This window comes from Motacilla alba, chromosome 5, assembly GCF_015832195.1.
Source record: "Motacilla alba alba isolate MOTALB_02 chromosome 5, Motacilla_alba_V1.0_pri, whole genome shotgun sequence".
Taxonomy (NCBI): Eukaryota; Metazoa; Chordata; class Aves; order Passeriformes; family Motacillidae; genus Motacilla; species Motacilla alba.
The window spans coordinates 53,933,965-53,958,525 of NC_052020.1; the positions used below are offsets into that span (position 1 = coordinate 53,933,965).

General features: G+C 45.9%; 1 protein-coding gene across 2 annotated transcripts in view; it reads right to left on the bottom strand.

The window, feature by feature from the left end:
- Nucleotides 1–17,756, bottom strand: part of LOC119701204 (protein AHNAK2-like) — a 72,423-nt gene extending 54,667 nt beyond the window's left edge. Inside the window, exon 1 of one of the 2 annotated variants that reach the window (XM_038137490.1) lies at nucleotides 17,687–17,756. In XM_038137490.1, the coding sequence (XP_037993418.1) occupies nucleotides 17,687–17,741 (55 nt within the window). In that variant the 5' untranslated portion in view covers nucleotides 17,742–17,756. Of the gene's footprint in view, nucleotides 1–9,552; nucleotides 9,570–17,686 lie in introns of those variants that run through there. The other variant, XM_038137492.1, reaches the window with a different exon arrangement.
- Between the last annotated feature and the right edge of the window lie 6,805 nt (nucleotides 17,757–24,561).

Genomic DNA, 24,561 nt, shown 5'->3' on the forward strand with positions numbered 1-24,561 from the left:
CTACCAGCACGACCTGCTTCCTGCGCTAACACCAAGATGCAACTGATAATATTTTGTATAGAAAGAGGTTTCTCCTTTGTGAAGATAAACAAATGTCAACTCCAGGTATCCAGGGCTGGAGTAGTAAAATCCAAACTCATGGCAAAATAACCCAAACAAACCCAGGGAAGACTTGTATCATATCAGAAATTCAAATATTCTCTTCCAGGACCCTACATACCTATGTTTTTTCACTTTAGGGGTTAATATTGTTGCTGATGGGGAGAAAAAAAAAATAAATAAAAAAGAGCCTAAAAATGCAGATCTACAACCAGCATAAACAAAAAACCCCGACAACAACAGAGAAAGCATTATTTAGAAATGAAACAAAATGAGACATTTCCAAGAGCACTCCTTTCACTAACAGGAGGAGAAGAAAAAGGAAACTAATTCACCCTGCTCAGTTTCTTTTATTTTGTCCTCGGGCATATGCTCCATCTCTCTTTGTCCCCCAAATGCATTTCCACTGGCCCTGACAGTGCTGGCTTTGACCTTCTGCAGCCAAAATAGCTTGGACAGAACGAAACAGAAAAACAGGAGCCAGCCAGAGCAAGGGGCAGCGCAGCCACGGCTGCGGACCTGGGGGAAAGCTGCTGGAATTGGCAATGCTCCTACAAAACCCAGGGTACCCGGGGAGCTGCTGCCTTCCTGCCCTCCCAGTGGTGTGTCACATCATTCAGAGCAGAGGGGACAAAGCCACCTGCAGAACTCGTCACCCCCCTGGCCTGAGCAGTCACTGCTGCTGCTGCTGGACACCCGTCTCCAGACTGTGCTGTGGAGGCTTTTAATTAGCAGTTAGTGTTTACTCTATGTTCTCCACAACCATCTCGTTCCCGGCTCTCTGCTGCTCTCAGTTCCCCACTCAAGTGGAATTCAGAGCTGGCTGACAGTGAATCTTTGTTATTTTACTAGTTCAAAACCTGTCATGTATGAAAAGCAGACCCGGGCTCCTCCCTGAAAAGTGAATATTAGTGACAAATAGCCGACAGCAGGAAAACAAAAGCAGCTCTTCAAGCTGGAAAGATAGGTGTTAATTTCCCATGAATAACCTGTTTGTGCTAGGTGGCAATGCTCAAGCACCTAAAGAAAACTATTTGAAACAGTTTCTCTTTCTGCAATGTCATTATGCTGCCTTAAGCACTTTTATTTCCACAGTTTTGGTACTTCTGGATATTACAAAGTCAGTAAGTTTTCTTGTTTCGAAATCCAGGGAAGAAAACGCCCTAAGGACTGTCGAAAGTATGGATACAACATTCACAAACTCTTCATTTTCATTCACTTACTGAGTTAGATATTTCTGAAGTACTTTTAAGCATCTGTGTGACATTTGTTATATTTGATCAAGACAGTTTTTTTCCTATCAAATTGGATGTTGAAGGATATTGCCACCGATATGGAATATAAAAAGATCTCATATAAAAACCAGAAATCAATAAAAGCCAAGTATAATTATTAAATGCAGTAGCTCGGATGCCATTGAAAAGAGCAGAACTTTCTATGTGCTATGGCAAAACACACTTCAGATGCTTCACTTAAAGCTGAGTTTTTTTTCCCTTTTCGTTTTTACTAGTCCCTGTATGGAATGGCATAAACTGCATTTTGTGGGTGGTCGTGTGGCTTATGGCACCCCAGCTGAGGAAATGCTTCAGTGAACCTTGTTGTCTTTCTCTCCAAAGCCTTAGAACAGTTCTTAAACAAAGATCTTAAAATAAAAGAGTCCTGGCAGATGATCTCACGATGCGCCCTGGGGTTTGCATGGCATTTAGTGGTGGTTACCAGTGATTACCACGTTTGTTGAAGGAGTAACTGGGAACTGCACTGAAATAATCCCTTTCTTCTGGCTTCGGGATCCTGATGAAACCTGCTCTGGGCGGTGGAAGGGGTGTAAATGCTCTCCTGGGCACCTGGCTGTGCCCACGCAGCCCCAGTCAAGAAAGGCTGTTTGCTGGCAGTGGCTCTGGGCACGGGGCATCTGTATTTCTTACAGATACTTCTTTTTAAGAGTGCTTTAACCCAAGTCCTCACACACATCTGGAATAGCACCTGTTACTGGATTACCTGCACCTGTTTCTGTGTCCTGCCTGGTGGGCAGAGCTGGCAGATGCTGCCTTTGACAAGCAGCAAGAAGCCCAGGTGAGTGGGAAAAACAGGAGAAACTCCCTCAAACTGGGAACAAGCAAGCACCAGCTCCTGTCTTGCTAATAAAACAAACTGTTTTCCTCCAGATGATGAATGCTCACCCTGTTTTGCCCCTCTGTTGCAGGGGCACAGAGGGAGGCTGGGGATTAAGGGACGGTATTTCACAGACACAGGGGCTGCTGTGTGTCTGTGGCTGGCACGCACCACCATGGAAAAACAGGGTCAGTGCTGCTGCTGTGCCTGAGACTCGGTGTGCATCTTCAGGGCGTGGGCTGGGACAGAGAAAGGACTCAGCAGATGACAATGGGGCTCAGTGTTTGCTGTAGGATGTCAGCAACACAGCAGGGTTTATTTCTTAATGAAGTGAGTCACTTGATTGGTATCAAGTATCTGTTAAGTTGAGCGATGGGGTGGATCCAAATGTTAGAGGACCTCGTTTTAAATATACCATTCACCACTCCGGACTGGCTTGCACTGTGTAAACAACATCAGTGAGAGATGGAAATACATTAGGTTAATTCCATCTGGGGTTTCTAAGCCTCCTGCTTCCTCACAGAGCTAAGACTGATTTTCCAACAACACAAAACTCACCTCGAAGCCCTACATCACAAAAAACTTTCCCTTGGAAAGGGGAAAGCCAGAAGTACAGGACAAGTAAAATCAGATAATCAGCACAGTTATCTGACTTATGCACTTCAGCTTACTCAGCTGAACCAGCTCGCTGGTGTCCCAGAAAGGAAAACTCTGGGAAACAGCAGCCAAGAGGGAGTAAGGAAAGGAGTGCTCCCTCCACAATGCATTTGTGATTCCACTGGCTTTGTCCTGTGCAGTTCCTATGGCTGGAATTAAATCACTGGGCTTTAAGGGTCTTGGCACATGTATATTTTTGTTTCATTCGTTTACTGTCACTGAAGTCAGCTATAGTATTGCCTGTGACTTTGAATGGCAGCAATGTTGAGCCCTTTAATGCTTCATTCCTGACTTTCTCCCTCTGAAGAGCAGAGGAAACAACAGCGACCAGCCTAGGACAGGGGTGAGAAATCCATCATGTAATTTTTTTCACCAGTCAGTACCAGGGAAAGGTAAAATGTTACTGAAACTGCCGGATTCCTCAATACACATCCAGAAATTGAATTTAAACATTGATTGATGCTCCTGGCAGAGAAAATCAGCTTGATAAGTATGAATAGGATTCTCTTGGGTTCTGCTGAAGCACTCAGCTATGAGGCAGCATTTCTGTGTGGAGGAAGGAGCCCTAAAAGAGACCTTTCTCCACCACTGCGCTGATGCCTTTGAGTTCAGCTGCCACTTGGTTGAGTGAAGATACCCAGCGTGTAATAATTAATCCCTCCCAATTTTCAGTGATGCTAATGCTAAACAAGGTCACTGTTCAGTCTTGCACAGCACACAGGGCTATGTTGGTTCTGGCTGCAGTTGCCAATAGATAGGAATCAATGAAGAGAGAGAGAATAGCTCATATATTTTTAAAGGAAGACATTATATATATAGTGGAGTTTTGAGAGCAGAAGTGCTTTCAGTTGCTGATGAAAACCCTGTAAATGTAGGCTGAGAAGAAAGAGCCCAAAATGGGTCAGGAGCAGAGAAGAGCACTTATTCTGAGATCACAGCAAACTGAACACTGCCAGCAGTGAGTCCTGTTCTTCCACAATCTGTTATCTCACACAAGTGCTTGTGTCTTCAGTCTTTGTTTGCTTATAAATAATAGAAGTATTTTAGGTTTATTTTTCCTTTAAAAAAAAGGTATTGAATGTATTTGGGGAGTAGGAGTAGAAATGAATCTTGAAGAATTTTATGCAGTGTTCATGAAAGAATTTGAAAAGCTAAATATAGAATTACAGATAGTTTAGTTTTTTCTTTGTCTTGTTTCAAATAAGAAGTTATGTTATTAATTGAAATAATCCCAAGAAGTACCTGGATTGACCAGTAACAAAATAGAACAGCAAAAAAAGAAGGGAGAGGAGATGTAGCTCTTCTCTTTTTTACCTCATGCTTGGTCAGCTTAATTATGTTAGCTTAGTTTAAACACCTTTGTTTTTAAAAAATGGGAAAAAGTGTCCTTAGAAGTTCCTTTATTTGAAATGGATATTCGTGTGGATGAATGGTTAAGACAGAAGTTAGTGGGGAATTTTTAAAATGTATTTTTTAGCCGCTGTTCAGTTTTTGCTCAAGGAGCTCAAACGGAGGCTGTAGTGCTCCTCATGGTATCACTTAGCTGATCCTTCCTGTTCACACGGTCCTGAGCTCCCTCCAAGGCCCTCTGGAAGCTGCAGGATCCTGCCTGGACTGGGCTCTTGCCCGGGCATACCCATGTGCCACGTCCCAGCCCATGATTCTGAGTAATTCGAATGACTCAGGAAACAAACACACGTGACACCTCACAAGCAGCTCTGTGAAGGCTTCCAATTTCCCACTACACAGCCACATGATTCACCACCTTCTTCTGCTGATGGCTTCCTATGTAGAGAGTGGTTCAGTTAAACAGCACTGGCCCTACATATTTCCAAACTCAAAATCCCGGTTTCAGGAAACTATTCCTTTTCTAAATATTCAACAAATACATGACAGAGGAAAAAGTGTGACACTGAAACGGAAAAGCAGAACTGCAAGCATCACCTGCTCACGTGTGATTTGTTAGTCCTTACTGAAGGTTTTTGGATGCAAGAAGAGAAGCAAGTTATCCTTTAAGCAGCCCCCGTGAATGAGAAGGATGCTGAGAGTGACAGCCAGGTCCTGCAGCGCCATGGGGAAACAGCACAGGGTCAGTCCTCAGGCTGCCTTTTTCTTTTGCTTAGAGCAATGACAGGGCTCAGAGTGTCTTGTGATGAACTACTGCCTGGAGCCCATTTCCATCTGTAATTGTTAGCACAGCTGAGTATTGTCCCTGTTAAAGGAATAAAGGAATCACCCGTTGTTACTCCGGGCTCCCTGGTGACTCAGCTCTGAGCGCTATTTCGGGTGGCAGAGGGGAGAGGCTGCCAGGCTGGCATCCATCCCCTGCCGTTTCCCTTGTGGAAATCCCGTGTGGCTGCACAGGACAGGCTCTGGTGCTCAGCGAGCTGTCTGAAGGGATGGCACGGAGCGCGGCCGCGCGCTGATTCCGCGGGTGCGTTTCCAGCGATCCATCATTCACCCGCGGGAGGAGAGCCAGAGGAATGGAGAACTGAAACGTGAATCTGGTGAGCACAGAAACCCAGCAAGTGATTCATCTTTGTGGAAAACAGGCCTCACTGGGTGTAGGCCTGTAGTTCTGTAGAATTAAGCACAGCTACAGGGGCTAATAATTTATCCCATTTACACCACAACATTTGTCTTTCTCTTGGTTCTGAAAAATGCCCGGGAACAGCACGTGCACCATGGGTGAGCCTTCATCGTGTCTGCTTGCCCAGGTGCTTTTCAGCTCCCACAGATGGCAGAGGGAGGTGGAATTCTGTTCTTCCCTTGTGAGCAGGGGGAAAAGGGAGCAGAGCAGATTTTGCTTAGCATGCAAACCCAAATAACAGCAATTAAACCAGATTTGATTTGGTTTGTATTCTCTCTCATGTGCAGTTATGCTGGGTCCAGAGGGTTTCTCATTCACTCTCTTTTCTGAGCCCTTCTCATTGTTCAGTAAGAAACATGAACACCACTCCCCTGCTTCCCGCAGAGCTGCAGGAGGAGCTGGAAGGGCTGGACACACTGCAGAAGGGTGCTCAGCTTTTCCTCCACAACCCCCTCAGAGACACCTTTCTGCTCCCCTTGCTTCCATCATTTTCAGCTCCAAGACTAATTCTGGAACCACATCCATAATGCTGTGGCCTAGGACTATTTTTCCCTGCATTCGAATATTTTTGTAGTCCATTTTGCCAAGGAATCACAACAGAAAAGCTGCAGATTGGCTTTTCTGATTATTCTCTCACTCCTTGCTGAAAAGTTTCATCATTCTGTGAATGGGGAAATTTCAACAGGGAAAAGCCAATGAAACACAATTTATATTCAGATATAAAATTCTCACTCAAAGAGAAATGTTTTTCTTTTTCTCTTGGGAAAAGAATTAATTTCCTCTCCTGGATTTTGAACTTTATTCCTTTCTTACAGATCCATTGGTAAGAAATGAAGGACCCATTAACCATCTCCAAACTGATCATGCACCACAGAAAAGCAGAAGCCCTTGGAGAAACGTGAAGTCTTCAATCAACAAACTGAAACTTTAAAACTAGTAAAGGAATGAAGGAGTGAAATGTCCCAAGTGCCCAATTAGTCAGTTTTATTATCATATTGTGTGTGGTCTCTGTGAAAATCTGGCCACATCTCACAAACTCTGAGACCATCAAAAAGATGTTGCATGTGCATACCCCATAATAAAGCCATTAGAAACCCAAGAGGAGTTTTCTAGTGTGAGTCATGATACTCAGGAAGAGATGAGGCAGGGCAGCCAATTCACTTTTAAACAGCAGCGTGAGCCCAGTGCAAATTCAGCAAATCCAGACAACCTGGATATCGCATGCAGTGTTTTATTTACAGCCTCAGAAATGCCTAAATCTCAACCAAGCTGCAAATCTAACTCCCTGCACTGATATGGAGGCAGGAGGGAGGGTGCAGATGCAAGCAACAGCTTCAAAGATTTATCTTAGCACCCACCTAACCCTCCAGTAAACCTGGAGAGAGGAGGACCAAGGGTTGTGAGGCGAAGGATTGAGAGCATGGATGAACTGGTTCTCAGTAACTGCACAGAGGAGAAGCCTTGGTGAGACCTTAAAGACATCTTGGGAAAGATTAATTTCAGGTACAGCACTAATCTTCTATTTTTTAAGTTAACACTTTTTTAATCTGAAGGAGATTTTGGCTTTTTTAGTAGGGAACAAGTTAGAACAGGGCAGCACTGCAGAACACCCTTGGGGTGCCTATGAACCAGAACAAGTTTGGGAATCTGCTGCTCAAGGCCCACAGTCGTCATCCAGGGAGCTGCAAAAAGGAAAGTCACCCTGCCAGATGTTAGCTACAGGCTTCCAGCAAGGCCACCCATTAATATTAAGAAACAGCCACTTTATGAAGAACAAACTGACCAGGAACTCGGCAGAGCAGAACAGTGCAGGGCCAAGATGCAGAGAACGTTGGGTATGTGCTTCAGATAGAGCCAACATGAGACAGACTGCCTGAAGCAGCCCTTCCTTCCCAACCATGGCAGCATTTTCTTAGCTCAGTTGCCCTGCTTGCTCACCCCCTAAAACTTCACTGTTTCTGGACAGAACATGTCCTTACCAGGAACACCCATCCCTTGGGGCAGGAGAGATGGCAGCACATCAGCCTCTGCTTGGGATCAATCCTGCAGATGGTGGACGTGGAGAGGGGAGACAGCAGACAAGAACTGTGACAGGCTGGAGGGATTAAGCTCAGGTAAAAGTTGGATCTAGTCAAGGCTCAGCCAAGGAGAGCACATCTTCACGTGGACTGAACAAGAAGCATGGAGGAAACCCCCAGAGCACTTGGAGGCAGATGCCAGCAATACAAAAGAAGCTGGAATTCAATGTGTGGAACAAGGAGGAAGGGAGTGTTGGAGAGATGGGTCTAGTGGGAAACAGTCCTCACAGGAGTGTAGCTAGGATTTGACCCTCATGCATTTTCTGCTCACCACAACTGCATTTCACACAACTTAATGCACACAACTTAATGGGGAAGAACCTAGAGGAAGATTTTGAGCATCTCTTAATAGTAGATGAAGTAATTGGGTGGTAAGATTTTTAGCCAAGGTATAGCCAGTTCCACAGTTCCCATTTTAGACCCCAAATGTTTGAAGAAAAAGTTAGGACAGACTGAACAAACCTCCACCCACAGCTGGTGATTTCAAAACCATTGTTATTTCCCTGGAAATCTCTGACTGCTGAGCAAGTAATTTTCACTCATGAAAGATTTAAGCTTTTTTTAAGGTGGCACTTTGCCAGCAGAAAGAAAGGTGGTGCACATCAAAAATGCTGGTTTTAATTTGGCTGTACCTGCTGACCCTGACCTGGTGGCAGATGGAACACACTGAATGTTTTATAACGCATGAATACTTTGTCCATCTGGGCAGGATACACTCAGGATCTCCCATAACATGACACACTGAATGGCCACCCTCTCTCCTGTACCTACTGGCATCTCACAAGGCAATTAAAAGTGGATTTCAAAGCCACTGCTTCTGCCTTGGGGGGTCTCATAGCCCCTTGCATCCTTTTGTCTTTAATTTCAAAAAGCCTCATTGTCTACTCATTCTGAAAACAAGGCTCAGATTTAGGCACATCCATGAGTTTGCCCCTCTCATCAGTGATCACAAGCAATGAAGGACAAGCACAGTTGGTAGAAATAAGGGTGTAGTTACAGGCTTTTGCATCAAGTCACACCTTCCCCCTAACCTCTAGGCTGAGAAATCTGTGCATGCTCCAAGTCTGGAGAGGTGTCAGTCAGACTGAGTGTACTGAAAGCCAGAATGGGTAGATGCCTGGTTTAGGACATTCCATGATCCTTTGAAGTATCCATACAAGACAGAACAGCAAGAATGATGAGAAAATTGATACCCTCAAGCAAAGACAGACTTTTATTCTGAAAAAACTACTTAAATGCAATCTGCTGCTGTGTAATATATATGCCAGAGGGACAAAATATGGTGTAAAGTAAGATCTCAGCAAGTTGAGATCCAGCTTACATATTTGGCCTATTTAATCCAAGGATGAAAATAATTACACAAAGTCAGTCCAAGCAATCCCAGAAGGATTTGAACATATGAAATGCAGTCACTGCAAGCAGCGGAAGGAAGGGAGAGCTTCACCAGTTTCAGTTCCCCTTGGCTTTCCTATGCTTGTGTGTGAATTTGGCCCAGAAAACTGTCTGGCACAGGGGATGGTGATCATTCATCCTTTCTATTTGCACAAGAATGTGGGAAGGGCTTAGAAAAAAGCTCCTCTTCTCCCATCTGGGGGTCTGGGTGAGTGCCAGTTAAGTTCAATGATGCATAACCATTTCAAGAAGCTCCTTGCCACTCTCTGTTTTGCAGGCATTTGTAAAGAAAGCAAATGTACATGCCCCAGTAGCATGTTGGTTGCTCTGTCAGGGTAGGGGGTATCCTACTTTTCTCAGCTTGTCATGACAGCAATACCAGGCAGAAAGGAAATAAAACCAGTTTATCACCTTAGCACACATCCAACAAGATTTTCAAACCCCAGCAGATGGGGAAAAGAGAGAGAAGAAACTTAGCATGTGGGTAGAAAGTCTTGATGTGGTGTGTGCTCAGAGAAGCCAGAAACTACATCTTCTTGAGGGCACCAAGTGCCTCTTCTCTCACACACGAGCGGCAGGGCAGTGGAGGCAAAGCAGGATGTGCTGCAAGCAGCGAGCTCCTACCTGGCAGCCGTGGGCAGGTTTCGGTGCCGGTGTCCTGCTGGCAGTGTCCCTGCTCTGATGGATGAGGTGCTTTGGGTCATTCATGCACCCAGGTCCCTGGGTGGGGCCAGCAGGGGCGGCTTTGGCTCCAAACCCCGCCTCACATCATGTGAGCCCTTCCCAGCGAGCTCTTCCCAAAGGGTGCTCCCCTGTCCCATGTCTGTGTGAGCCCTCCTGAGGAGCCTCTCTGCGTGTTGAGCGGCGAATTGCAGCCAGCCTGCCTCGCCTTTGAGTCCTCGCCAAGGCTTTGTTTGTTTTCTCTTCTGTTTCAAACGTCCTTTGTGCCTTTCTGGCTCAGCTAATTAGCTACAATCCTCTGCTTCTCCAGTTTTTAAGTGCTGCCCGAATAATAGCTGGTCAGACCTAGAGAGGCTTTAAAGCCTGTGCAGAAGGTGTGCTGGGGAAGGAAGGTGGTGTCTGCCTGTGCCAGGTTCATCCAGCTGATGCACAGAACTTCAGAAAAGACACAGAGGCTTGGGGTCAGTCTTGTAATAGGGTTTGTACCTTGGTATCTGCAGTGCCCTGCAGCCAGAAAGTGCCACATGTGTGCTCCTGGTCCTGGCACACATCACTGGGCTCAGGTAGCAGGGGGGAAGCCATCAACACCTGCAGTTGCAGGAGGGGTGGCTGCGACATAGAAAGGATGACACCAGGAACACATTGGTGCAAAGGAACACCTCCAGGGCATCCTCAGCAGCCATAAAGAGTGGGAAGCCTGAGAAAGAGGCACCTGGGGAATGGGGGAGACTGCTCTGACAGTGCTCAGAGGGAGAGACAGGAGAAAGACAGAAAGGCCATGTATAGGCAAGAAAATCAGGAAGAAAAGCAGCCTCAGATATTTGGAGTTGTTCTATCAGATGGACCATCAAACTGTATTTTAAAGGTTTGTCTGAGCTTGACTGTTTTTACGGCTCTGATGTCACTTATCTTTACCTACCACAAGGCAGTTTGTCCAGGGGTTAAAACTGCAGTTTGCAGCCATGTGGCAGCCTGTTGTAATCCGCCCCTATTACATAACCCAGCAAATATTTTGCTAAAGTTCAGTTTAATTGCAGGATTGATGGTGGCGAGAAGTGTATTCTCCTTTATGAATTTTTCCCCTTTGGAAATCGGGATAGACACATGCAAAGGGCAGTTTTTTCTCTGCTTGCCTTATTCAGTGGCCAAGAAAAGGCACTGTGTTCACCCTCACACCAGTCGTGTTTTGCTTCTCAAGGGAAAGGTTAACTTCTCTCCTTTCCCTACTTCTCCTGCTGTGGCACATACCAAAGATCAGAATGCAAGAGACAAACATGACACAAGTCAAGCGAAGAACTAGAAATAGGAGGGAGGAGGTGAGTTATCCTTAGTCCAAATTAGGTGGAGCCCAGCTATTCTCATGCTGTTTTCCTAAGGTCACTCTGGATTAGGGGAGGACACAAAGGGGAAGGGAGTGAGACAAAAAAAGGTTTGCTATTTAGCTTTTTCCTGAGACTGTTTATAGGTTGCTTGACATCATTTCATGATCATTCATGGCAAAGCTTTCTTAGGCTGTTTTCTTCCTCCTCCCTTTAATGCCACTGTTGCCTTTCTGATGATGGGTGGGATCTGTGTGGCTCTTTCCAGATCTCATATTTTCTCCTGCTCTTCCTCATGTGCTTCTCTCTTCTCATCATATTGTTGGTCCTTCTGTGCAATACTGAGAACAGCTGTTGGAGGCTCAGATATGCTGACTGTTGGGCCAGATCATAAATTTCTCTGTTCTTTGCAACAACTTCAGATCCAGCTCTTTCAGATCCATGCTGACCCACCTCTTCCATCTTTTTCTGTACCTTCTTGTAATCCTTTTTGTTTTTCTAGTCATAGCTGTAATCCCCATTTACTAAAGCCTTTTGTGGTCCAGCTCCCTTTTCCAGTTACACTAGTGTGAATCCAGAGTAAATCTGCTGGTGTAATTGGGATCATAAGATATGAGATGACTGTTCCTTCCAGGAGCCAGAGCCAAAACCAATGTCACCATCATCAGCATCTTTCTCGCCGTTGTTTCCAATATCAAAGAGAGATTGTAGTCTGGGAACAGTGATACCAATCATCAGACTGGGAGTTAAGTTGCATCATTTACCTACTTCAACCCTCTCCAGATGCTTTTCAGCCATTAATTAAGTATAGGAGCCCAATAAAGACAAGGGTTATCATTTTCAGGGTGAGGCACTGTTCTCAAAGGCATCTATGAAGAGTTCCCCTGGCTCTGTGGTGAAACCCCACATTGATTTTATTGGCTCAAAATCAGCAATAGGAGTGGAGGAAAAAAAAAAAAAAGAAAGTCCCTATCTCTTGTCTGTGTCTTACCAGAATGTTTATCCCACTGGGAAAATGGGTGCCACAGAATGGGTGCTGAGTCTTTGCCATGCCACAGTTGTGCCAAATTTGGGGTTGGTGTTTTGTTGAATAGGGTCAGAGGAAATATAAATGTCTGTGACAAGCCACTCCATATGGCACTGGCTTCACTGGGGCTATCGCATTACCCCTTCCAGCCCATGGCAGCAAGCTTCCAGGTCCCTCAGGATCTGGGGATAGATTTTCCCTGTCATGCTGTTGTTGAGTCCCAAAGGGATTTACTGATGCTGGTCGTCAGTCCAAGCTAAGCACAGCTTTAGCCACAACACAAAACAGACCTTGAAAACAAAAGTGTGCAGAACCTGATCTGTTCTGCATTCATCCACATTCCCAGCACCTCTCCTGAAACACATCTGATGTCACAGTAGCTTAAAGGATTCTGCTTCATGCTGTGTGTCATGAACTTAAAAAAAAATAGAAGCCTGGAAAACTTCCCAGATTGTGCAGTGCATCTGCCTTTTGTGCCCTAAGAAAAGAGTGAAGGTGGTAGGGCTGTTTCCTTTAATTTTCTTGGCCTATAAGCGTGCATCATGTTTTCACACAGGACTAGTCTGCTGGTCCATCCCAGCTGTGTGTTTCATTAAGCAAAGTATTGAGGTGAGATGGAGAGCCCCATGGCAGTGAAAGACAGATGAAACAGTTTTGTTTCTTGTCTCTTATGTATTCTATGTATTCTAAATGCAGGTAGAAGACTGTATGCCTAATGCACCTGTGTAATTTACAATTAATTTGCTAGCATTAATTTACTAATATTTCTCCCGCAGTAATTCTAACAACTAGATAGTTTTTTTTCTATTTTTTGTAAAGCCTGTTCTGACAGAGGAAGATACACTGATAGAAATCTAATGGTAATATGTACTAAAGAAAACTGGAAGCCCAGCCAGGACTAATTACTGCAACCTCAGACCTGGCTGCTATCCGCATGGCGAGGCCCTGTACAAGCACACGGCTGGCAGGGTTAGTAGGGGAACAAACTACTGCAGAAACAGGAATGAAAGGTTACACTTGTGCAACTCTTATGGCCCTGAAGATACGTCAACACAAAATATTATGCCAGCAAGTTTTGGTACACAGATACACAGACACTACTATTTAGTTGTAATATCTACTACTAGTAAGTACAGAGGCTTAAGGCTAAAAAAATTGGAACCTTATTGGCATTTTCAAACTCATCTGTGTCTCATGACTGAACACAGTTATGTAATTGTCTGTGTTGCCATAAAGGCAGGGGTGTATCCTTGAGAAATAGTTACTCCTTTGGTGTCTGAGAGTTTGGGGCCCTGAATTTCCTACAGTGAACGCACTCCAGCATGGGCTGACCAGGATGGAGAAAGCTCCCTCATGCAGAATACCAGCTCCATGTGCCTTTTCCTACACATCAACACTGGCTCTAGGAGGTCCTTATTATCCCCTCTCTGCACCCCCTGCACTGCCACATCATCCCTAAAGGTGTGCTCTCCATTAGACCAGGGAGAAAACAACCCTCCTGCAACCTCACTGCCAACCAAAACCCCATGGGCATATCCCACTGCTCACTAATGCAGCCCCAAGCACCCCACACATCCAGGTTACCGTGGTGGCTGCACTGGCAGACACTACAGGACAGATGTGCTGGAGATGGCATTCTGGTTGGAACAAGGGTGCACTGCCCTTTGCCATGGAAACACGGAAACAAGGAAAACACGACGTCCATCTGCACAGGACACTGGCACTGGGTGACCATGCGTGCTGCAAGCTTGGATCCAGAAGTATTTTGCAGCCACTCCTCTGTAGAGACAAGCCCAGCCTGGCTGATTGTTTGAGTGTTTGTCTTGGCAGCGAGCCCCCACCTCAAACCAAGGGTGTCATTTATCTCCTGTGGTGGCAGCACTCGCCAGAGCGAGGAGCAATAGCAGCAGCCCTGGAGGCCCTGGCTCGTGGGGGCTCTCCCTGGCCTTTGCTTCACATTCTTCCACCTCTAACACAGTAACAAGAGCCCTGCAAAAGAGGCTGCTGCAGCCAGATGCCTCGGACAGAAGCAGATGGTGCCCAAACTGCTGGGCAAAATGCATCACGCTTTGGTGCCCAGGGAGGAGCACACTACTAAAGTGGACTTGAGATGTCTGTTGATCTTTCTTCTTGAAGTTTTGAAATGCAGCAGTAAAGAAAAATCAACATTTTTCAGCTGGTTTTGGTTTGCTGCTGGGGTATGTCCGTTCCTCACATGAATCAGAAGCTGTGGCAAACACAATGTGCTGTGCCTCTGGCGGGTACATACCATCCCCATTTCTTGCAGCTTGATGGAGAACAGCAAACCCTTCATTGGACAGGGTATGGACAAAGAAAGCCTTGTTGCCTGTGGGGCACTGTCATGCCGATGTTTCTTTCCCACTTGCGCTCATAAGTCACCAACGAGCCCGTGTGTACCCATTGGAAACAGAAGTGTGAAACTAATAACTAAAAATATAAACTCTGGAGGGAAGAAGATGACTCAGGAGGGAGGGAAGACCGAGAGAAGCCAGAGGGATGCAATTTACTGAGCCTGATTCATGATGCTGGCAGGGAGCTCTCTGCCAGAGCCAGATTAATCAGATTCCCTTTCAGTCTGTGCTGGCACCACAGTTATTTTGGTGTCACCATGGGTAGAACAAGAGTAGATATCGGGAAGCATTACTGTGCAGAGAGTGAGTGTCTGCTGAAACTGAAACAGCTTGTCATTTTAACAATATACTCCCTGAATGAAGTAAAAGGAGGGTAAATTAAATATGCTGGTGTGTCAGCTCAGAGCTTCTCCTGAGAACCAGGGGAGGGTGTTCCTCACCCAAGCTGGGAGTCTGGCTCCTACAGGTTTTTTTATCTCTGTCTCTTGATGGGGCTGGAATAGATGCTGTTGCAGCTCATAGTCAAACATCTTGAGAAAATATTTCTAAGAAAAAGCGCAACTGTGCTGGCATTTTGGTTTAGATCCTCAAAATTTGTGGACCATATTCAGCAGTTCTCACTGTGGAATGAACACGCAGCCTTTGGCATGGCAGACAACAGAGGAGAAGTGATATCACTGTGTTTTTCTGGATGTCACAGCTTGCAGTGGAGCCCTGACCAGGGACTTCTACAGCTCCAGCTGATCTCAGGATCTCAGCTGTGTTATTCCCACACAGTGCAAAGATCAACATGGCACCCGAGAAGCAGCAGTCTTGGGTCCAGGTGTCCATTCAGCAAAGGACTAAAGTATGTGTTTTATTTTGGCCCTTGCACCAATCTGGTGCTAATTAGGAGGCCATACACACTTGCACCAGTGTCTTAGTGAATGGAGTCTTTTACAGCCATTAGTTTCTGGGGATTTAGATCATGCCCCAAAACAAGGTGAAGAAAAGGTTTAGAAAACATTTGTGCTAGAAAGACCTAGAAAGACCTCTATATTTTAGGATTTGGCCAATTGCCACAGTTTGCTGATGGAGATGTTCTCTTCTCCTACTTATCTGTTGTTGTGACTCAAAAATTATCCACGAAAAACATGTTCATCAACAACAGCAAAACACTCCCAGTCTCCTCCAGATGTCAGATCCAAGTGCATGCCTGTTCTTGCCTGGCTAATAAAGAAAACTGGCAAATTTTTGTTTATCTGTTTCTCACCTGTGTCATCATGACAGTCAGCTAAAGCAGGAGCAGTGAATATAGCCGGCAGAGACAGGAGCTTACAAAACCAGCCTATTTTTAGCTAGCCTTCCTTCCATGCTGGGGAGGAAACGAGGCATTTAATAGGCTCTGCTTGATGTGGGATTCATGGTGTGGTTTTCCCCACCCTTGCTCAGATGATCCTGCCTCATCACCACGCTGATACTCCTTTCTCAAACCCATATCACATGCCTGGGCAGCCAGCCAGCCTACCTGTCTGAGAAAAACAGAGCTGCTTCTCCCCGCCACACCCTGAGCTCCAAGGATGATAACCCATTGTCAGGAAACATCAGCAGTAACTGTTTGGAAAGCAGATCCCTGTCAAATTTCACATGCAGCCATCTTTCCCTGCTGCACCCCTTCCCAGCACAGGTCTTGTTGCAGGTGCCGTGGCCCTGATCCATCTTGGCACCTCCCGGGCACCAGGAGCTGGCTGGTGCCATGGCACGACCCCGTGCAGGAGATGCTCCTCTTGCATGTGGCACACCAGCAGCATCCTTCCACACCATCAGAAAACTGGCACCATGGAGGTAACAACCCAGGTTCATGGCACGGGGGAATTTTGTTTCCTTAGCCAAAAAAAAGCCTGAAAAAAAACCAACCCAAACATTTTGCTAATCGGTGAGGAAAGCCTGGCTTGGTGGAGTGCTCTGTTAGTGTTCTGGTTGTATTTGTTTCTATTAGGTAGCACCTAGAAGTCCCAAGAATGTCTCTGATGTGGTAAACTGAAAGAGTGGTAAGAACCACAAAACTAGTTTGTTTGCTAAACAAGTAAATCTGTGCAGGCAGACAAACATTAGGAAAATGCTACTACTGGAAAAGTCACATTTATAAAAGGAATTATTTTCACTAAAACTATGTCAAATATATTTTGAATAAATCATATTTACATACTGTCAGAGTGTAGTCCTAAAATATTTGCTGTAACCTTATAGTGATTCATCTGGTTTATCTAATCACCAGGTAACCAGCAGAGAGTCAGAATGTATCTTTTGTTGGGTGGAGAGATAGGAGTTATTCCTTGAGTTGTCTCCCTGAGTCCAACAAGTTAACTTAGGCAATAATAGGACTCCGAGTCTGACAAGCTGTTTCTGACTTTCCATTGTTATGGAAAATATAATCCTAAACTATTTACAAAAGAAAACAGAAATAATCAACCATTTAAAGAAAAAAAAAAAGTGCTCCACTTTCAGACTATCAAAATCTTACAGACTGTGTTTTGTAGATTATAACTTCTACCAGAATAAATACTGAGGAAATTTATTGCAGAATGTAGATAAACATAGTTTTTTGTATATTTTAGGGAGAAAAAGATACTGTAGAAATTTCAGATTCCTGCCATTTTTGTAGGCACAACTTTAAGACTACAAGTTGCTTGTTTTAAAACAGGTCAATCTCTGCATAAACCGAAGAGCAAATTTGTAATTTATTGATACTCTTCTGCCAGCTAAGCACTGTTTTGCATTACTCTTTAGACTTATTCCTCCAGTCATCACTGTTCTGCTTCAGCAATATTTTATATTAAAATGTGTATCTTTTCCCCTTAAAAAAAAAAAAAAAAATTAAATTGCTAATTTCCCTCTGCTCTGCAGGGAAACCCAGGAAAAGAATCCCTTCTTCCGGAGTGCTGTGTTGTCCAGCCAACAAACCGAATACAGAGCATAGGACACGTTGAATTTGCAAACATACACTGCACAGCACAGCTTTAGCCATTGTAAATGCCGGGTGGATTGGATCATGCAGGAATCCTGCTACTCTGAGAGATGAAGGGCAAGCTCGTGAATTAAGGCATGCAACCCGAAAGAGGTCATTTAGACACAGCTTGAATTTAATTTGTTTACAAAGTCAAAGACTTCTTTAAGCATAGCTTCGACATGTGCAGGAAAGTTTAGAGGAGGTAACGACAGGCTTTTCTTAACTCTATTTTTCCTTATCTGATTCATGCAGCATCAGAGAAAGCCACACCCCAGCAGCTGCAGGGCTTGCCTGGGAGGCTGAGTCGCAGCGAGCGGAGCACAGGAAAGCAGAAGCAGAATACAGAAAAGTATAGAAAACGTAAGCCCACCACTGGCTGGAGATCCTTGCCAGTTAGGAAGAACTAGATGAAAGCAGTCACACATCTTGGCAGATTGTGGTGGTACAGCAATAACAAGAGAGGAAAACTTTGTCTTTTCAGAGGATCCCGGTGCAGAATCAGTCCCAATCCAGAGGAGGAGACGGAGACTTTGTGATTCTGTGCTGCAGGAAAAGTGCAGCTAGACTGAAACTAAATGCTGACACACTCCTCAGCCTCTCAGTGAATATACATCCTTGGATGCCAACCAGATTATTCCGGGCTGCCCTGCATCGCATTATGCCTCACTGCTCACTGCTTGCAGAGCTGGAGTTCAGGTCATTGCAGAGAGGGAAGAGGAGTGGTGAGGATGTTCCTCGCAGAGTCGGAACACACTTAGGGAGATTGATGAGGGCTGCCCGATTGGCTGCTGCACTCCCCGAGCTCCAGCGGAGAGGCCACGCTGACATGAGAGCACAGCAGCCTCCTGGTGATGGAGAGAGCCAGGGGGAGTGGGGCTGGGAAGGGTTCTGCATGCCTCCCAGAGGAAATGCAGAGAGGCATGCAAGAAGGGAGAGCAGACCCTGAGATTTTCCCCTCCCTGTGAGCAAGATCTGATGCAGCCCCCCCCCCACTCCCCCCACTCCCCCCACCTCCCCCACCCCAAAATCAGCAGAAGGGAATCCCACTCATCTGTTTAAAATTACATTCCTAAACCCTGGACACTCATCAGAAGAAGGGATTTGGGACACATCTTGGAAATAAACTTGTATTCATGGCCAGCTACTTACCACCACCAAGACTGAAAAAGAACAAGATATAAATTATACATAGACTTTCTGTGTTGAACATATTATAATGCTCAGACATTTCATTAGTAATCTCTAAAAAACAGGAAAATCATGCTGCCCATTCCACATGTAACCAGCCTGGGGCCAAAACCAGCTGCTGTGCAAGAAGGTGCACTGGGTCTGATCCAGTGCCCACTGAGATCAACAGGACAAGTTTCCCTGATCCTAATGGAAGCTGAGGAGAGGACAAGAGAAGCCAGTGTGAGCCAGGAGACCAGTGCTGCTAAATGGGAATGTGTCCATACCATCACCCCTGTTTCCTGGCTGTGCTATCACAGTGGCATTGGTGAAGAGCACAGGGTGGGAAGGGACTTCAAGGCTTTGTGCCAGAGTTGGCCTCCTTGGCATTTATGGCAAGGAAGACAAGAAGTGTGGCTGTACTGCTTGGCATCCACCTTAGACTATGCCTAGCCCTTAGTTTGTCCTGAGGAGCACAATCCCCAGGACACCAGTTAGCCTGGCCCCACCAGCTCTGTGGGACTTGGTGCCTCAGAGATCACAGGAGAGATGAGTCCCACCAGAAGTCAGGTCTGTGGACTTCTGAGGCCAGGGTTCAACTCCCACAGCTTTAGATATCTACAGAATAAAAGCTTCATGCTGTGTCCCACTGCAGTCAAAGGACTGTAGTAATCCAACCATATTTTGCTAATTGTATCTCTGACCTTTATATTCTGCTAACTGTGCCTGATGGCATAAATCCTTGAGCAGAAGAGCCAGTCCAAGGCCCCAGCTTGTCCTGGCTCAAGCATGGAGAAGATGGATCAGAAGATAGAGTGGTGACTCAGGGATTCTCTGTGCACATAGGATGTGGTTTCTCTCTATTTGCAGAACCAGCTGATCAAGAGAGCAGTGTGGTATCTGACAAGTGAATTATTCTTAGTGCAGTAGAGGAATAAAAATGCATGTGTTCTTGCCTACTGTTGAAAGACCTTTAAAGACATGCTTTTGAACATAGTAAAATATTTAGTGAAGATGACAACAGTTCAAGTGAAAATGCAGATACAAGCACATGTGCACGCACACACACAGAAGCACAACTCAGCTGGAAGATCTCCCTATTTACTCATTTCAGCCATATGTTTGCACCTAGAAAGCCAAAATTCCTCTTGGGGCAGATATTTTTGGTTAGCTTTATTTTTGCTTCTGGTGTCAGTAGTGAATTCCTGTACAATGCAGAAAGTGTGCAGGATAAGGAGTGCACCAATGTGTCACTATCCAGCACAGGAAGCAGAAGGGCAGGACCTGGAAGAGATCCATAACTGGGGACTAGATTTAAATGGGGTTTCAGAGCTTGAAGCATGACATGTGCAGAAATGAGTCCAGCACTGTGCTGCCAGGCACCCCAGCTCTCTGCTTGGGCTGCTGCCTGGTGCTGAACACTAATACCCTCTGGAGGGATCTCGTTTCTGTTGCCCAAGAGATTGAATCTCTCCCACACAGGCCCAGAGGGGGCTGCTCTACAGGAGAAGTTCCATCCATCTGGATTCCTGAGCTTGCTGAGCTGCTGGATCTCCAGAGATGTTTTGTTAGGTATCCTTGGAGCTTAATTGATCCACGGTAGCAGGTTTGGGCTTCTCCACCTGCAGTGGTTTAGGGGTGGTACCCACTTTTGTCATAACACACCAGTCCATGGCATGCAGGTGGTCACACACACACTCTCCTGGCATCCAGGTGGTCTGGGTTCAGTTCTCAGCTTGCTCTGCAAGGGTGAGGGTTTGGATTCACATTATCCTTACCTCAGAAGAACCAGAGACATAAATATGGAGCTTCATTGGATCTGAAAAACATCCTTTCTTGACACCGTTAAGAAAGCTCTGTGTCTCTTGCTTGCTGAATGCATTCCATCAGAGTCTTCACACATGCAGATGAAGGGAAAGTGACAGCCCCTTCCTGAAGGAAATGGCCATAAATCAGTAGCTGCTTGCCCATGGACCAGATGTCACCGCAGTCTCTGCTGAAACAAGGTCTGGGGTGCTGATAGAAGGGACCAAAGATTCAGAAGTGCACAACCACACAGACCTGCTGGCCACCCTCTGCAGGGCCACAGCTCAGCCTGTCCTCCCTGGGCTCTTCCCAGCCTTCCTGCTGCTCTCTGCAAGCATTTCCAACCTGTGAGTAGGGCTACTAATGCTACAGTCTTCTGATCACACCTTCTCTGTAAAAACCAAGCATCTTGTCCTCTAAAAACGTCCTCCCTCCATTGCTCATTAGTTCAGCCAGGTGGAGATGCCCTCAGGGCTGGCAGCTGAGTCTGATGGCCTCAGGGCAAGTGTGTCATGGAAATATCCACAGATGACAGAAGAACAGGGAAAAGCAATTGCAAAGTGCTAACGCTCCCTCAGGGGCTGTGAACAAAAATAAGATTCAAAGACAATACCAGACCTTTCTCGTGACATTTCATACCCCAGAAAATTTGTGGTGAGGGAAGAGCAGTCCCTGGTGCGAATGGTTTTGGGAACACTGCCTGTCTGGGAGCCTTTTTCCATGCCTTGCTGCTCTGTGTCCCTTCAGTGCTTGTCATCCTGGACTAGGCTGAGCTGGACCAGGCCACCAATAGAGCAATGTCCCAGAGCAGGGCAGTCATTGGCTGCCAGAGTTTGGTGGTGTGGTATTTCTGGGCTCTTTGCTTCCAACTGAGTCTACAAAGACCAAAAAGTGAGATATTGGAGGGAGTATGTTTGCGTGACTAAGGCAGAGAGTAACTGAAGTGTCTTTAGCTTTTCAAGCGGGACATTTACATCGCAAGTTAATTTTCAAGGATTTTTAAATAGTGTCTGGAAAGAGAAATGTACCTGTGAAGGGAGATTCCTCTAGAGATGGGTGTTTCAGACACTCAAACCTCTCCATTACTGCTCAAGGAGCCTGGAGGATGGATTCAGTCCAGTTTCTCCATTTTCTCCTGTACACAAAGGTATCTGATGCCCATCCTAGGTACCTTAGGGCCCCTAGGCATGGGGCTAGCAGACCTGACCCAGGACCCAGGATAAACCTGTCCCCTTCCAGAGAGGCCAGCAGAGGCAAGGCAGCATATCCTGGTTGTCTCAGGAAGCACAACTTGCCTACATTTGGACAGCTGAGCCTGGCCAGGGAGGCTGCACTTGGACATTGTTAAAGCTGAGTCAACACATGTGTTCTGGATTTTGACAATTCGAATAATGGGTAGATCAAAATTGTTCAGAGATGCATTTTTATTTTTCTACATTCATTGCTACTTGCTTTGTTTGGATTACTCTTTCCCTTGCAGTTCAACTCATCCAAACAGTGCAGCACAAGTGAAGATGGCTCTTCAAATGAGCTTGTGTTCCTGTCCTGTGTGTACTTCCTGGACAGCAACACCTCACTGGGCTTCTTGTGAGAAACTTCCTCCTCTGGACGTGTGACCCAGTTCATTTCACAGGTAAGACTCCTCCAGTGGGATTTATGGCTCTGGCCTGGCACACCTCGTTCCCTCTGTGGTGTTGGAGGAGGGCAGCCTTGCAGGAGCACAATGGCAGGGTGAGGTCAGGGCACAGACCTGATCTCCTCGATTCTCACAATAACACCACAGACTTGCCAAAAATATGAATACTGCCAGAAAGTAGGTGCTAGCAATATACTTCCTAGAGGTATCACAGAATGACGGAATAGTTTGGGTAGGAAGGGTTATTTAAGGTCATATAGCACAACCCCCTTCAGTAAGCAGGGACATCTTCAAATAGATCAGGTTGTTCAAGGCCCCTCCCTACCTGACCTTGAACACTTCCAGGGGTGGGACATCTGCTGTCTCTCTGGGCAACCAGTATTTCACCACTTTCACTGCAAAAACCCCTTCTTAATATCTAATCTTTTAGTTTGAAACCTTTCCCCTTTGTTCCACTACTCCGTGCCCTTGTAAAAAGTCCATCTCCACCGTTCAGGCACTGGAAGGTTCAATAAAGTCTCCCTGGAGCCTTCTCTTCTCCAGGCTGAGCAACTCCTGTGTTCATAGGACAGGTGCTCCAGCCCTCTGATCTTTTCTGTGGCCTTCTCTGGACCCACTCCAGCAGGTCCGTGTTATATCCTGAGCAGTTCCTCAGAATGTCAGCCCTCACCAAGGGCTCCACACACCCGGGTGTTCAGATGACTTTGCCCTAGGTCAGTGTGTACAGGAGGAAGAATTCCAGCTGTCCTTTTGCTCTGCAGTTTTCATACCACTGAAAGGTTAATGAGGCTGAATGCCTCCCTGATCCTCAAATACTTGGGCAAAACGTGGGGAACACAGCTCGTGCCTTTGAAACACAGAGCTGGGGGAAGGCTGCTCAGCCACTGGCATCTGTTCTCAGCGGGGCCGGCTGCGTGAGCCCTGCAGTGTCTTCTCCAGCCCTTCAGCTGCTCTGCAGCAGCACATTGCTGAATTGGGAGCAGCTCCTTTGTTCCCGTGGGCATGGATGTCGCTGTCACTCTGCGCTGTAACTTTCCAGGTCGCACAGCTATTTCCCAGCCTCAGTTCCTACATGCATCCCAGCATTTGTGCTCTACATCCAAATTACTATACTTGCTCTTTTGAGGGCCCAGATTCCTCTCTCTCAGTTCCCTTCTTTCTTGCTCTGAGTGTCCTCCTGTTCCTTACCACTGACCCTCAGTGGTTGGTTATTGGTCAGATGGGGCTGCCACTGCCTGGGCAATTATGAAAAATGGGTCTCAGGAGATTTTCCCACTGAGGTCTTTTGGGATCAGAGAGGAGATGCATTGCCCTGGGAAACGTTCACATTTCCATGTCCAACAGGAGGCTCAGCTAGTCCCTCCTCAGCCTTCCCTCTCCCCTTCGATGGCCTCCTGAGGTGTGCCCATTCTTATTTGCCAGATGTCTTCTGCTTGGATTTATACTCTGGCCAGTTCAGCCGGAGATCTGCAAGGTCCTGCAACATCTCCTGAATTACCAATTTTCTTGTTTTCTTTATGTGACTCTGTGCTTTTTTCCTAGAGTGTTTTACATAACTTTCTAGATGATTGGAGGTTTTAGTCTACGTGACATGGACCAGTTCCAGTGACTTTTCCCACTTCACTTTTGTGATCTGGTATCTGCTGAGTTGCACAATCTCCTCCAACAGTAACATTCAGCTCCCCCAAGGTAAAAATCTGCTTAGGGAGCTGCTCTCATCTCAGATGCACAAACCTTTTCTGGCACAAATGAAATGGGAAAGTCAGACAACAAAGTTCCCTGGAGCCAAATGGGTGTCACTCATTCCTGCCATGTCTTGCTTTTTTAAGCAGTGCAGCAAGAACAGAAGAGAGAACTTAGAAGCAAGTTTAGAAGTTGTCTGAAATTGTTCCTACAGGCAAGCAGAGCTAATAATTGTACATGGGAAAAATTAGATACAAAATATTAAAATATTTTGCCTGAAATAAAAAAATAATTAAAGATCTCAACTTCAGCCTCCCAGCCCCATCCCTCCCTTTTACATATGTCTGTGATTTGCAGCACTGCTGGAGCTGTGCACATGGAGTATCCAAAATGAGCATGCAAGGCACCATCAGTTTCTGCTGCAGCATCCCTGATGCAGAAGGATCCCAGGTGCACTGGTCTTTATTGTGCAGAGTCCAGGTGCATGAGAAAATGGACCTTTCCTAACAAAATTTGGCACAGCTCTTTACACTGGCGTTTTCCTTCTAGCCTGAGATCTTTTCCTTTAGTAACTTGGGACCACACCATTTTGCTGGACTAAGTGGAGACTCCAGAATTTGGTTCCTGACTGTGAAGGATCTTGTCATGGTGGTTCGTTCTCTTTTTTTAATGTGCATTTGGTGCATGTAAGTGAGCATGTACCGGTCCATCCATGGGGCAGGGAAGGAAGAAAATATGCAGTGCCCAGTGAATTTCTGTAGGGTCATGTTTTGATGTCCTGACTCAGCTGTTCTTTTGGCCAAGCTCTACTGACCAGCTGTTCTAAGCTATTTAGACACCGGATGTCTCAATATAGTTCAGCATCTGTCTCAGGCTGACTGAGGACTGGTAAGGACCTGTAGAGACTGATCCAGTCATGATTATTATTTGTAAAGACATTGGCTTTTGCTGCT